Source organism: Salvia hispanica, chromosome 3 (assembly GCF_023119035.1).
Source record: "Salvia hispanica cultivar TCC Black 2014 chromosome 3, UniMelb_Shisp_WGS_1.0, whole genome shotgun sequence".
Taxonomy (NCBI): Eukaryota; Viridiplantae; Streptophyta; class Magnoliopsida; order Lamiales; family Lamiaceae; genus Salvia; species Salvia hispanica.
This window is the reverse complement of record NC_062967.1, coordinates 46,866,398-46,881,159: the sequence shown is the minus strand read 5'-3', so window position 1 is coordinate 46,881,159 and position 14,762 is coordinate 46,866,398. Positions and strand designations below refer to the sequence as shown.

The 14,762-nt window shown below is 41.7% G+C and overlaps 3 protein-coding genes and 1 pseudogene across 3 annotated transcripts; 3 read left to right on the top strand and 1 right to left on the bottom strand.

Annotated features, from left to right (window-relative positions):
• Positions 1-320: 320 nt before the first annotated feature.
• Positions 321-3,415, bottom strand: LOC125210358 (katanin p80 WD40 repeat-containing subunit B1 homolog KTN80.4-like). Its single transcript, XM_048109917.1, has 9 exons — positions 3,385-3,415; positions 3,040-3,099; positions 2,833-2,930; positions 2,121-2,246; positions 1,505-1,579; positions 1,357-1,400; positions 1,147-1,239; positions 963-1,031; positions 321-884 (listed from the first exon to the last, which is right to left on the bottom strand). Exons 1-9 carry the CDS (start codon positions 3,413-3,415, stop codon positions 824-826), a joined length of 657 nt encoding a protein of 218 aa, XP_047965874.1. The 3' UTR covers positions 321-823.
• Positions 3,416-3,613: 198 nt separating this feature from the next.
• Positions 3,614-5,330, top strand: LOC125210356 (aluminum-activated malate transporter 2-like). The gene is made up of 5 exons (XM_048109915.1): positions 3,614-3,830; positions 3,915-4,049; positions 4,320-4,592; positions 4,668-4,768; positions 4,833-5,330. Exons 1-5 carry the CDS (start codon positions 3,614-3,616, stop codon positions 5,328-5,330), a joined length of 1,224 nt encoding a protein of 407 aa, XP_047965872.1.
• Positions 5,331-6,690: 1,360 nt separating this feature from the next.
• Positions 6,691-8,710, top strand: LOC125210355 (annotated as a pseudogene).
• Positions 8,711-12,007: 3,297 nt separating this feature from the next.
• On the top strand, positions 12,008-14,089 carry LOC125210353. Its single transcript, XM_048109914.1, has one exon. It carries the CDS (start codon positions 12,008-12,010, stop codon positions 14,087-14,089), a length of 2,082 nt encoding a protein of 693 aa, XP_047965871.1.
• Positions 14,090-14,762: the final 673 nt, after the last annotated feature.

Below are 14,762 nucleotides of genomic sequence, written 5' to 3'. Positions count from 1 at the left end.
AGTTTTTTCAACTGAATTTATGATACATTTTCCTTTATTTAGTCCTGCATTACAGATATATATTATTTTAAATTGGTACAGGAATGCAAATAAAAAAGGGGTCTCACACAATAAATATCAATAACACATCAATCAAGCAAAGAAGAATCAATTTGTAAGAACTTTCAAACTACATTCAAATCTATGCCAAGGTCACATTGATCGGACAAAAGTAAGGAAAAAAAATAACATGAATTTCACAAAATATATCCATGTTACAAGGCAATGTTACACACCTAAGCTAATGAGGCAAAACAAAACAAAACAAAATATAGGCCAATAAAGCACTCTATATATATTTAGGAGATTGGTAAGGTTATTGCTCTAGGATACAGCATATATTTCTTAGTCAAAAACACTTGCATATCAAAACACTCTTACATCATACAAAGCAAACTTGCTCTATGCCCTTCAACTGGAGCGCAGCTCATCAGTACAAAGAGCTATGCTACCTTAGATAGGACCCATGTCTGCACAAATCTCTCTAAACTACAACCAATTCATCTTCACTCGAGAATACCAAGTTGACGTTTGGGTTAAGACAACAAAACAGTAAGAATGGATCTGCGTCCACTGATGAAGCTTCAGCCACTAGCTGTTTTCAGTGGCAGCCACCAGGTCGTCCATTACCTAACTTTAAGTTAAGATAAAGAATCAGGTCAATAATCCCTCTGAGCACGAATTTACAAGCACTATCATCTTTCAATTCAGAATCTGCAGTCCCCTGGAAGCAATTCCGTCTGCCCCGTCTGTATAGTGCTGATATAGTGTGAACATTAGACACTCAAACTTCCTGAAGCGCCAGATTCAGTTCCAGTGCTGATTTGGCGATATTACCACCTCTTCTGCAAAACAAAACAGCAGACAGAAGTTGGGATTTTGTATCAACCTGAAGCAGTATTTTCATGAGAAAAACATAGTACGTTGAAAGAGCTGGAAGGGAGCATTTTAATTTCTCAAGTTCCACATAGCAGAGATTGCAACGCTCCAGCCTTGAGCCAAAGAAAGCAATGGTAAGATAGTTTTAAGATGACAATCATACATTATAATAGTAGCAATGGAACAGCAATTTGCAAGAATAAGCTAAAGAGAGTTATGAAGAAGAACCAGCCAGATGCAGGTGCTGACAGTGAAGAGTAAATCACAGAGCCAAATACTCTCACCAATTTTATGAGCATATCCAATGCAATATCTTGATGCCTACAGGATTACAAGTTGTCAGTTTTAAAAAGACCACCAGAATCTGTCCGTGCTCTTATTCACAAGACACGACACCAACTGCAAGAAGATAAAGTTTCCAAGAAACATCACCATAACCTTGTAGGCATAGAGTGAAAAGCCGTTGAAACATCCGCAAGCACCTGCATCATGAGGAGGATTAGAAAGAGAAGAATGAGTAATCTGTTCGATGCATAACAGTTCTCATTATTCATCCATTAATCATAGATATCAGTATAATACTCACACTTTGGTCACCCATTTTGCTGATTGCACCAAGAGCCCCTCTTATATCATGCCTCTGCCAGTAGTTAAGGACTATCTGGCCATGAAGAAAACCAAGCACAATCAACAATTGTATAGAATTTAGTCACTCTAACCTACAACAATCTCAAAGAAAATAGATAGGCATTACTATCCAGAATCTATCGGAGGATATCTCAAGCATTTAATTCAAAAGGGTAGAAACCTTGAATTGAAATAGTGCATAATGAGTGAGCTAAGTTGCTAGAAGCCATGAAAGGCAGTGTTTGGCAGGAAAATAAGGAAGTAATCATGATGTGCAGCATGTGCTAAATCCAGTTAGCAGTAAAGCACTGAGATATCACTAGCACTTCTAAATAACTGAAACTACCATTGGTCTATCTATGGTAACATGAGGTTTAATATAATGCAATGTGAGAACTTAACATCCCCACAGAATGCTTCTGAGTTCTGATCAAATATTATGAACAAGCAATTCTATTCCATGGTATGATAACTCTAATAGCATAAAATGGCAACTCTCTACTTGAATCTATTGAGAAATGCAGCGCCATTATAAGGAATAAAATCGATATTAAGATAACACAACAACAAAATACCTGCAGTTTGCCTAATCGAGACCTCATTGAGCCAACAAATTGATCATGTTGCTGTACCAAATCAGCAATAGTATCTTCATCAGTAGCAGAGACTGACTCGTTTTCATCAGTTGAAGGATAACTTCTCTGTCACGGAAGATGTGAATGAACATCACAGTCAATCATACAAAATTTTGACCAGTAAGCATTCAAGCTGCTTATAGAATATACTAGCAGCTAATTAGACAAGTCAGAACAGATAACAGAACCCTCAAGAGCTGAACATAGATAGACTAGGGAAGTTCTTTGAAAAGTTATTATGGTTTGAAAATGTTTCGCATAGCCATAGACTGCACATGTCAAGCATAAAAATTGAGCCTTTAGATCATTGCCTCTGCAAAAGCCAAGTATTATAAAATAGATGGTGATCAGAATTTCAGGAGGATTACCAGTAAAAAAATAGATAATGACAAGAACATGGCAACATTAGCATTTGTGGGAACAAAACTAATTTAAATTAGCAGAATATCTATATATTTCGGTAATTGGAAACCTAAGCAACAAAAAAGTGTGAAGGTCAATTAGCTCCCAATGGCCAATTCCTTATAAGCAACAAAACAAAATACACCTCCTATCAAGATCAGGGTCATATAAAGAGAATAAGTGTGTTTGTGGTCAAACAGTGGTTGGAAATCAAGGCATATGTGCCCAAGACAAAATTGAGTGTGCTTACAGCATTTAATCTCCCAGAGATATTGCTTGAAGCAAGACCTGGACGGTAAGAACTTCTTCCTTTCTGTTCCCAGTTGGGGAGAATCAGCTGTGTTCTACCTAGTGTTATTAAGAGTAATGAGGAAGTGTTCATAACGCTGCAGAACCCTTACATACAAGTAGTTTCAAGTAGTAAAGCACAGTAGCGCATTACATTCTGTAGTTATACCTCCTCTTTGACCTTCTACATGAGATGCCTCCACATTCATACTATTTCCTCGAAATTCATCTGTGATATAAAAAAGCTATCAGTTTCAATCATATGTAACCTAGAACACTAGGATGGTACAGAATACTAAACCCTAAACCTAGAACACTAGGATGGTACAGAATAAAGAAGGTTCTGCAACTTTTACAATAAAGTAAAACCAGATTTGTCTCTTATTTTCAACCACTACTGCACTCAAATTTGACATAAAAACACTGGTTTAAATTCAAAAACGTGTGCCCACTTTAAAAAGTCGGTCTCTTTTTTTAAAAAATACAAATCAAAAAAATATAATGTGCCACTGACTCTTCTTCTTCTTCCTTACACTTTCCGCCATTGTTATAGCAGATTCTTAGTTTTCCTTTTCTTTAATTTTCAGCCCCGTACAATTATTCATCCCTGATATTTTGTTCTCCAGTAGCATTATTTGGTAAGGGATTCAGCCCTACCCTCTGTGTACGTGTGTCCGCCCCTGCCGACGTACATTCCCCCTGTGCTTCCATCTCTCACCCAAGTAAACATCCAAGCTTCAAAAATGGAGGGTGATCAAGCAAAAGGGTTCTGGAGAATCGGAGAAGAAGCCTACAAACTGGGCAAGGAAGATCCGAGGAGAGTAGCACACGCATTCAAAGTCGGGTTAGCCCTAGGCGCTCTCGGTCTCCTCCACTACCACGGCGTCTTCTTCCAGGCATCCGGCGTCGATGGATTGTTGAGCATCACGACCGTCCTGTCCCTATTCGAGTACACCGTGGGTAAGTGATTTCTCATTTCAATCTTGCGTGACCCATGCATGCAGTTGGTCTTACTTAGTACTCCGTGTTTAACAATTTTTGCAGGAGCCACGCTAGCGAAAGGGCTGAACCGGTTGTTCGCGACATGTTTGGGAGTTGCACTGGGATTTGGGATGCACCATTCGGCCGCTTTGACGGAGAAATACTCGGTCGTGATTGCGCTGTCGGTCACCTTCATAGGTACGTACATTTATTACTCCATATATAGTGGCTCTTAAATTTAATTTCTATATATGGTAAATGGCGTCCAATTTAGCAACTTAGCCACGTCACCATTTTTTTATTTTCCCTTTTGCCTTTTCTTATCTTTTTTCCTCACTGTTAACAAAAATAAAAGTTAGAAATAGACATATGCAATATAGTGGGCCAACAAGTTAATAATAGGTGTCCACTAATGCTAGTTCAAATAAATTCGCTAGGCACTAATACAAAACTCTAATTAATTTGCAGTTACAATCGCGACGTATTGCCGGTTCTTTCCAAAAGTCAAGGATATGTTCGATGAGTGCTTTTCAGCATTCATGGCCAGTTTCACGGTGATAATGGTGTCATGGAATCCAGATGACACCACACTCAAAGGGGAGTGCCTGCGCGTCATCGCTATTTGGGTCGCCGGCATCGTGGCCATTCTGATCTGCATCTTCGTCTTCCCCACTTGGGCAGGCGAAGATCTCCATGTAGGCACCGCCGACAACATTGACCGACTTGCCCGTTATCTAGAAGGTAATAGATTTTTTTAATAACATTTAATGTTTTATTAATCTAATAGTACTAATTATTTGTTTCTCTTTGTATTAGCTTTCGGCGATGTGTATTTCCAAGAATCACACGACGATGATATAGAGGCACTCAAAGATTACAAGAGTGTACTCGAATATAAAGGCAAGGAGAACTCATTGGTGAGTAGTACATTTAGATATAGTGCTTGAAATTCATTTTTTACTAAATTAATTGCTCGTGCAGGTCAATTACGCGCAGTGGGAGCCGAGGCACAAGAAGTTCCGGTGCTGTCACCCATGGGACCAGTACCTCGTGATCGGGTCGGCTACCCGGGAATGCGCCTACAAGATTAAAGATCTCAACAGCTACCTCGTCGCGGATGTGCAGACGCCAATGGAGCTCCGGATGAAGATTCGAGACTTATGCACGAGTATCAGCTCCGAGTGTGGCTTAGCCCTAAAGGAGGTCGCGGGCGAGCTTCGGACGATGAAGTCGTCTGTGTACAGCGAGATACACATCGCGGACGCGAAGGCCGCAGCCGAGACGCTCAAGGACGTGATGGACACTGAGTTTTGGCCCCACGGGGAGTTCCGGGACGCATCCCCAGCTGTGATGGTGGCAACACATCTGATCGAGATCGTGGCGTGCACGACGAAGATCCTAGACTCTGTGGAGGTGCTGTCAACACAGGCCAAGTTCGAGAAACCCGACCCGGCATTGACTGCAGTGGTTGATTTGTAGACCACCATGAAGCTGTTGCCACTTAAGCTGACTCAATGTACTAAATTTTTGTGTATCAAACCTGCACATATCTATTTGGACTTAGTTTGTTGATTTTTTACACTTGCATTTTTTGCCAAAGATTAGTCTCCAATGCTTTGAATGTGGTTGTGGTGATGAATAAGTTCACACAATTTTGAAATTTTGATCTTGTGTAATACCTGCTCTTTTTAAAGCCCTTTTCCCTTATGTTTTGTCAAAACTAGAGAAATGTCACTTTCTTGTTCGTTGAAATGAATGGAGCTCGTTACCCTCTTTTATTATTGCACAATGTGTTAGTTCGCAAAGAAAATAAAAGTTAAAAAGTAAAAAATTGAACGAACAAAAACGACTTTGATAAAATGTATATAAAAAAGGGGAAACAAGAGGTTTATTTTGGACTAAAGAAGTTCGAATATCTTTCTACACACAACAAACTATCGAACTAATTCCAAACAAAATACACGAAGCAAAGAAACAGAATGTAAGAGTTCAAATGAGCACTTCGGGCCTCTGTTTTAGGCCCAAATCACGGCCCATTCCCGACTGCCCGTCGGCCCGAGACAACAAGGTGGCAGCCGAGACCTTTGCAGCTCCCTCCTGCAAGTAAAACAAACATTAGTCACTAAGGGACAAGAAGAATTAAGAGGACCTTTGATTCTTTCGAATTTTTCGCCAGCCTGCAATAACTTAAACAATTACAGGACTCCACATTGGTATTATGTTGTCAAAATTGAAGCGCAAGCTTGAGTGATTTTACTTTTGGGCTTCCCCATAAAAAGCTTCACACCAGTCAGCATTTATAATCTCTCATTGGTTTATCTGAACAATCCGCCCCTTAAAAGAAGGTACCACTGACCACACCCCCCAATTGGCAATCAACCTATTTTTCAAAGATTAAAACTTTCGAATTTCTACTGACTTATATAGTTGTGACTGGTGAGGGACATGGAGCCAAAAATAAAAAGAAGATGATGAGAATAATAATTATATAAGAATGGTAAAGTGCATTCTTACCTTAAGATGAAGACTAAAGTATTAGCAATATAGGCAACCATTTCCCTGAAAAAAATTTTACACAAATAAATAAGCAATCCCGGAAATAAATGGAAGCATTCAAAAAATGTGCACGCCATGCCCCGGAAATAAATGGAGAGAGATGGATACGCAAAATCCAAGACGATGCTAGAATTTCGTAAATGCTTTTGACTGAATAGATAATCACATCACCAACTGGAGTTCCAGTAATGAATAGGTAGGTGGAACTATATTAGATCAGCAAGTCCTAACCATACCACCTTTACACGTTTCTATATATGTGATCCGTGTTTTGCTACAGAAAATGCCTCTTTCAGGCCACTTTTCAGTGGTTCCCAACGTCAGCTTGTACAGAATAGGGAAAGGCACTGCAAGAGGAGGTGCGACAAGAGCTCGTCTGGCAATCTACAAGGTTTGGTGGTTTGGCTTCTGTAGTGATGCAGACATCCTCTCCACGATGGATGATGCAGTCAGTGATGGCATGGATGTTATATCAATGTCGCTCAGACCAGATTCGCCACAGTCTGTCTACTTCGGAGATGCAAATTCCATTGGAAACTTTCACGCGTTCCAGAAAGGAGTGGTTGTTTCTGCATCAGCTGGTAACAGCTTTCTCCCTGGAACTGCTACCAATGTCGCTCCTTGGATACTCACTGTTGCAGCGAGCACCATGGATCGCGAGATACAGAGTAATACATATCTAGGAAATTCACAAGTTATAAAGGTAATCAATCATATAAACATTATATTGATTAAATAATATTTGTCATTCTTCAAGCTTCTGATATCAAGTCTTGCTTGTTTGAAGGGTTTTAGCATAAACCCTTTCCAGATGAACAGCTTCTACGGTTTGGTGGCCGGGAAGCAGCCGCAGCCTGGATTCCCTGTGCAAATGCGAGATACTTTCCTTGTTCTCGTTCTTGAATCTTCGAGTGCCAGATTCTGTTTTATCTTCCAGCTTTTGTAAGAGCATACAACCTAGATCCGGCTCTGGTTAAGGGGAAGATTGTTGTCTGCACGCTCGAAGAAATACTTGATTCGCGAAACGAAAAGGCTGCTAATGTGAAACAAGCGGGTGGTATGGGATAATACTGGTTGATCCACTAGCTGCAGACATATCATTTCAGTTTGAAATCCCAGGCACAATAATCAGCATTCAAGAAACAGGAAAGTTTGAAGAATACATGGTTTCGAACCATAAGTTCGAGCTTCGTGCATCTAAACATCATAAATCAGTGGCTAGAGTATCCCAGACAGTGACAGTTCAGCCGACTAAACCAGCTCCCGAGATAGCAATGTTCACATCTGCAGGGCCTAATGTCATCAATCAAAGCACGTGTTTGCAAGTAGTTTTAAGAAACAAGCAAGTGGAGAAGCAACAAAAACTCATTTCTTTCACCTTTTGATTTTCAGCTGGATATAACAGCGCCAGGCATGAACGTCCTGGCAGCATCGTCTCCATTGGCTACTCTAACATGGCTGGAAGATCAATCGACAACATAATAATCTCGCTCACTTCAATGTCCTGCCCTCATGTCTCTGCTCTTGCTGCTATCGTCAAATCCGTCCATCCTTCATGGAGCCCTGCAGCGATTAAGTATGCGATAATGACAACAGGTAACATTTAAACAAAGCCTACGACTCGCTTCATGTTCTAACTCTGTCCACTTTGCTGTTATTTTGAAATAGCAACAGCTCACGACAATGTTAGGAGCTCGATTAGAAGACATCCAAATGGCACTGAAGCCTCACCTTTCGACTATGGATCCGGGCATGTCAATCCGGCTGTAGTAGTCGACCCCGGATTGATTTATGATTTTGACAGCAGCGACGTCATTGATTTCCTGTGCAGCACCAGTGCAAACCCTGGTCAGCTGAAGAACCTCACTGGTGAGACCACATACTGCAGGAACACCACAACATCCTCCTATGACTTCAACTGGAGTCTAGGACCTGAAAGGGAATATATCAGTGCGTAGAACGGTTACATATTATGGGGAAGGGCTAGCTGTTACAAGGCAGAAGTAGACTTTCAAGGTGGTGCATACATTTCAGTCACTCCGAATGAACTCAGCTTCAAACAGACAGGGGAAAAAGATGTCTTTCGTGATAAATTTCACGCCCTATAAAGCCAGCAACGAGGACTTTGTGTTTGGAGCTTAAACATGGACTGATGGAACGTCCGTCGTCAGGAGTCCAATGGGTCTCAACATCTCTCTCTAAGAAGTGTGTGAGTGAGGCAACACATTCAAACAGCTTGTCACTGAATTCCACCTCATCAAAATGTAACCAAGTTTGTAACAGAAAATAGTGTGCCATTCATATCTCTATGATTTCCTGTATTATTCAGCATAGAAATACACAGTCAAGAGAGCATAGATAGATCAAAAGGTCTGCCCAAAATCTAATCATGCTCCACCAATATCCTAAATTCATAAATGCTTGTAATTTGTAAGAGAATTACCAGTAAATCCCCACAATCACAGTCACAGTTTCCAAACACAACTAACCAAAGCGTTTTCCCACTTCCCTAGTCGAATCAAACACGTTCTTGACAGCCAAGCTGTGCACAAACCTGCAGCTTCACCTGCCAAAGATCCAAAAAAGCAGCAAACTTTTAATTCTAAGTTTTTGTTCAGATTCCAAAATTTGCTCGACTTTAAACATTATTGGGCAGAGAGATTAGTTTTGAAGAGTTGAGATTGAAAAGATTACGATTTTAATCTTAAAAAAGTGAATGTGAGGGTTTCAATTTCTTCCCATACTCATGATGAAACTACCGTGAATGAATAGATTTCATAAATACTATAGAGGATATATATAAGGTTTGTGTTAAAATGACAACCACCCTTAAAATGACAACGTGACAACGCTTATACAGCAATATTATAAACGCTACACAGCAATATCCAACATATTGCTGCAACGTGTTGGATATTGCTGTTCAAGAAAAATTGTTGTTTAAAGGCCAGCATATTGCTGCCCGTCTTTTTTGGTTTTTTTTTTTTTTTTTTTTTTTTGCCACGTGGCAGCTTATTATTCGCCCACGTGTACAAATGATTGGCTAGAAATGGTGGTATGGTGTTATTTTAAGGGGTGGTGGCACCCTAACATGCCCCTATATATATATAAACCTTTGATTGGTAGGAAGAACTAAAATCTCGGATTTTTCCTCTAAATCTCGGATTTCATAAAATCACTCTTGAAACTCACGGTTTTCTCTACTATGCTGTATGTTTGATACTTTTCAATGGTAAAATGTTTCTCAAGAAAAGATTTTAGAATATATTCTTAATTCTTCGAAAAAGCTTTTCTTTTCTTTGCGTTTGATAAGTTCAATTTGGCACCATGATAAATAGTGAACTTTCACTTTTATCCCTCACCAGATGTTTGTTTTACATCAGTTCACTACTACTTTAAATTATCAAAATCACTACTAATTATTATCTAATTAATTAATAATTATCCAGAAAACATGAGTGAAGTATTGAAGGATATTTAAACAAGAACAAAATTCGACCAATAAAAAACAACAAGATGCCAACATCTAATCTTTTTTTCATCGGTGCCTTAATTAAAATCCTAAGCACAAGACTCCAAAAAGTAAATAAAAAAAATTGAAGAACAAGGAGGGCAACAATTCTAGAAACTGCGTTGAATAGTGTCAAAATTGGTCATCCCCTTTCTTCAGTTGCCTCAAGTCACAAAAATTTGCCCAAGCACTCTAACACCCACAACAATTCGGCGATGAATGGAGCATGACAACAATTAAACAAGAGGCTCATAGTAGGCAGTTGCCCACACCAAATTACTCACCAAATTGTGAAAATTGCCAAAAAAAAAAAAAAAAAGGACGGAGAAGGAAGAGGCCATGGTTCGCCGGGAAACCAAGGGGATCAGTTCGGAGTACGAAGAGGACGACGAGACTCAGATCTGTTGCGCAATAAAATGACCGCTACATCCGCTCACTGTCGCTGGAAGACCACGCCCCACCGCCTGAAATCGAGCATTGCAGGTATATGGGGAGAGAGGGAGAGAGAGATGGGACGGTTGTGGTCTAAGGTTATCGACCACCGATGCCGGAGTAGAGAAACGAAGGAGAGAATGGGTCAGAGGGCAGACGACTGTGATTAAACGAGAGAGAAAATGAGATTAGGGTGAAGGATGTGAAGGGCATACTTGGGTATCTTGCCCAAAGAGTTTAGTTTCCGCCCAAAATGGGAGGAAAGTAAACAAGGTGCCTAACAAATTTCCTCGTGCCTCAAGAATTCTTTCCATGTTATCAAACAAAAGAAAAAACCTTGTAAAAAGCCCTTTTCTTGGCTTTTCTTGCCTTCTCTATGGCATCAAACATCCGCGTTGAAGGAAACCGTGTAAAGGGATACGGAGATATAAATCCCTCCCTCCATTTTATCATTTTGGTTTCTCCATGGTTTATAAATCATATACTCCATCCGTCCCAAGGAAGATAGCCCTTTCTTGGGCAGCACAAGATTTTATGCAACTTTATTTTGTGTGAGAGAGTAAAGTAAGAGAGAGAGGATAAAGTAGAGATAAAGGGGTTTACATTTTAAGTAATGGGTCATCTTGGTTGGGACAAACCAAAAAGGAAAGTGGGTCATCTTTAATGGGACAAAGAGAGTACTTTATTTAACTTTTAATATGCAGATCTCATATTTAATCAATTTTTACATTCACAATTTAATATAAAACTAATACTCCTACTATTTTAATAGGTCCTACAGTTCAATCTTCCCCCTTTACTTTCTTCACAAAATTAAATATTTTCTTAAAAACAAATGCCGAGTCAAAAAAGCTCTTAAAATGGCGGACGAATGGAGTATTATTTTTAAAGTCATGTGGTTGACCAGAAATTGACTAATTTGATAGTAGTACTATAACTTTTTTCTTTTTTTCCTTAAGTAGTTCTCTTAATAATGGTGTTGCCTATTTTGAGGTTCGCATTTGGAACACCAAGTCTGTTGGCATAGAGATGCAAAAAGATGATTCAGCATCGAAGTTAGGTGGGCGATATCTTGCATCGGAAGCCTGGCTCGGGAACCACGGAGTTTGGCAGTGGAGGGGTGAAAGGGACTCGGCCCAACAACACACCGACACTACCATGCAGGCCGATCAAGTTAAACAAACTAACCCACAAGTCGGCCCAGCTGAAAAAGATTACCCAAAAAGGATAAGATCACGCCCTGCACGATTCAAGGATTACACATTCCAGTAGTTAATTGATTGTAATCTTTTTGTTATCTTTTAATTTTTGCGGATATTTTGTTTTAAGAGTCAATCTTCTCGGGTTTTCTTCTTGATTCTTTCCCGAGTCGTAAGTCCGAATCAAGTAGGGGGAATTCTATAAATTGTGGAATTCTCATAGATCGAGTCATTGAGGAATAAAGATCATCTTTTTTCTCACCCTCGTTACAAACCCCAGCACCTCAACTAGGGTAAATCTTTCTTCTCATACAACAATCACGTTTCAAACAAACTTGCCGTCTCACGCTTAATCAGCCGCCCTCGCCGGCGATAGGGTGGAACTCTCACCGTATCAACTGGTGCTTTATATTGAGTCCTCTTCCCCCGCCCCTACAAAAGCCAAAAAAAAAAACACCATGCCAACCGATACTGATGACGCCCTTGTCGACACCGAGCCTTGGTCCTACTTCACACAACAGGAAATTGACGAGATGTTGTACAACCAACAGCAGCGTGCTGCTAAAACAGAGAAGACGGTGATGACGCACAATTTCGACCAGGAGAACTTTGCCCGACAACAAACGGCTCTCAACAAGTCCTTGGACAAAACCTTAACGGATTTAACAGCCGCGATCAAACAACAGATTCCGATCCAAATTGGGCAGCCACCCTCCCCGTCCCCATCTCGCGGTTGGAAGTTCCCTCCGTCAATAACCGTCAAACCATTTGGTTTTGATCCCGAGTCACATCCAAAACTCAAGTCGGATGCCCCTCGTTTCAACGGAGACCATGTTACGAGTTGGATTCGCAAGATTAAGAAGTTTTATAACCATAACTTCACACCTTTGGCGGATCGTCTTTATTTGACGTCGTTTCTGTTTGATGACCCGGCTGCCGATTGGATGAGTTACTGGGAGGACAACGTCGATGACAAGAATTGGGATGAATTTTTGTTGGCAGTTAAACAAAGATTCGACTTGGATCTTTATGAAGATTATGTGGGCCGCCTCGCAACGCTGCAACAGACCTCCACCGTCGAGGCGTATCAAACCACCTTTGAGTCCTATCTGCAGAAGGTCTCTCACGTCGGCGACGCGACACTTACCTCACTATTCATCGCAGGGCTCAACGCTCCTATCAAACAGGAACTACTCACGCATCGCCCGAATACTCTGCAGGAAGCCTTTGCATTGGCACAACAACTAGCAGCCTGCCACACGATGACCACCGCGGGTTCTTCACCCGCACAACAGCGATCTACATGGTCCGGCCGCAGTGGTCGCTCAAGTCACAATACCGCCCCTGCTGGAAAGCATGTCCAACCATCTCCGAGACCAAACAAAGAAGGTCAACCACCTACTGACTTGCCGATTGTCAAGATCTCTGCCGCTGAACGCGAGGACCGAACCAAGCGAGGGCTGTGCTGGTATTGCCCCGAGAAATACTCTCGTTCTCACGTGTGCAACACACGTTTCTATGCCCTCATGGGTGTAGACGACGATGAAGATACAACTGGCACCGGTTCTGCCGCAGATTCTGATGACGATGCTGAGAATATGGTGATTACAGGGGACGTTTCTAGTGTGCACGTTATCAGTCCTAAGATCAGACCGCGGTCCATCCGGCTCAAGGGATTGATCAACGACGCAACAGTGATAGTGCTGATCGATGGTGGCAGCTCGCATAATTTTATAAAGCCCACCATCGCTGAAAAGTTAAGTCTTCCCTTGCACTCCATTAAACCCTTTCGCGTATTCGTTGGAAATGGAGAATCTTTGCGATGCTCTTATGTGTGTTTGGGTACACCTATTATTTTGCAGGGCCACAAGTTCACTATTGATCTATTCGTACTGCCAGTGGAAGGACCCGACATCATTTTGGGTGTCCAATGGCTTCAGGATCTGGGAGATGTCACTAAAAATTATCGCAGCCTAACTATGAAGTTTGAGCTTGACAACAAATCTATAGAGCTGCAAGGCGATGGGGCTGATTTGCGACCAATATCATACCACCACTTGTTCTCTCTTATCATTCATGCCCATGACTTGGAGCTCTTTGAGGTGTTCCCTATCACCTCCCCAACAGCTCCATCCGCTTCTCAACCAGAGCCTACCGACCCTGTACTCTGCCACACCCTCAACCAGTTTGCATCGGTGTTTGAGATGCCCTCAACACTCCCTCCAGCGCGCCGATGGGACCACAGAATACACCTCAATCCCTCCGCCAAGCCAGTGAATGTAAGGCCGTATCGGTACCCTTACTTTCAAAAAAATGAGATCGAGAGACAAGAGTTAGAAATGTTAAAGCAAAGAGTGATACAACACAGTACCAACCCGTTTTCATCCCCGGTCCTATTAGTCCGCAAAAAGGATGGCACTTTTCAGTTTTGTGTGGATTACAGGGCTCTAAATGTGGCAACAACGCCGGATCATTTTCCGATCTCGACAGCAGATGAGTTATTTGACGAGCTGCATGCTGCCCGACGTTCTCCAAGCTAGACCTTCGATCTGGCTATCATCAGATACGGATGCATGTTGATGATATCCACAAAACGGCCTTTAGAACGCACGACGACCACTTCGAGTTCTTGGTGATGCCGTTTGGTCTCACGAACGCCCCCTCTACATTCCAAGCTGCTATGAATTATATATTTCAACCGTTCCTGCACCATTTTGTCATCGTCTTTTTCGATGACATCTTGGTGTATAGTGCAAATGACGAGCAACACCGTGCCCACCTACAGCAGGTCTTGGAAACGCTGCATGACGCCCAATTCTACGTCAAGCGATCTAAATGTTCTTTCGGGGTACACACCATAGACTATCTCGGCAATGTTATAGCCGTAGGAGAGCTCTGAGCAGACCTAACAAAGATCGAGGCGATGTATGCCTGGCCTCTCCCCATGAACATCAAACAGCTCCGGGGTTTTTTGGCCATCACCGGTTACTACAGGCGATTCGTCAAAAACTACTCCATCACTGCAGCACCACTAACGGAACTCCTTAAGAAAGACGCCTTTCATTGGTCAGACACGGCGTCGCAAAGTTTTGAAGCTCTAGAAACCGCAATGTGTGAAGCTCTGGTACTACGCTTACCGAATTTCGATCTACCCTTTGTGGTCGAAACGGACGCATCCGATCTGGGCATCGGTGCTGTTCTACTCCAGGAGGG

What these genes read in the sequence shown, in the direction of transcription:
- LOC125210353 (XM_048109914.1), top strand. Translation starts at nt 12,008, where the DNA reads ATGCCAACCGATACTGATGACGCCCTTGTCGACACCGAGCCTTGGTCC.
- LOC125210356 (XM_048109915.1), top strand. Translation starts at nt 3,614, where the DNA reads ATGGAGGGTGATCAAGCAAAAGGGTTCTGGAGAATCGGAGAAGAAGCC. An exon ending in CCTATTCGAGTACACCGTGG is followed by an intron (nt 3,831 to 3,914) that starts GTAAGTGATTTC and finishes CAATTTTTGCAG; the next exon opens with GAGCCACGCTAGCGAAAGGG. An exon ending in AAGGCAAGGAGAACTCATTG is followed by an intron (nt 4,769 to 4,832) that starts GTGAGTAGTACA and finishes TTGCTCGTGCAG; the next exon opens with GTCAATTACGCGCAGTGGGA.
- LOC125210358 (XM_048109917.1), bottom strand. Translation starts at nt 3,415, where the DNA reads ATGGCGGAAAGTGTAAGGAAGAAGAAGAAGA. An exon ending in TCTCTGGGAGATTAAATGCT is followed by an intron (nt 2,247 to 2,832) that starts GTAAGCACACTC and finishes CTTCCGTGACAG; the next exon opens with AGAAGTTATCCTTCAACTGA. An exon ending in GCAAAATGGGTGACCAAAGT is followed by an intron (nt 1,401 to 1,504) that starts GTGAGTATTATA and finishes CTCATGATGCAG; the next exon opens with GTGCTTGCGGATGTTTCAAC.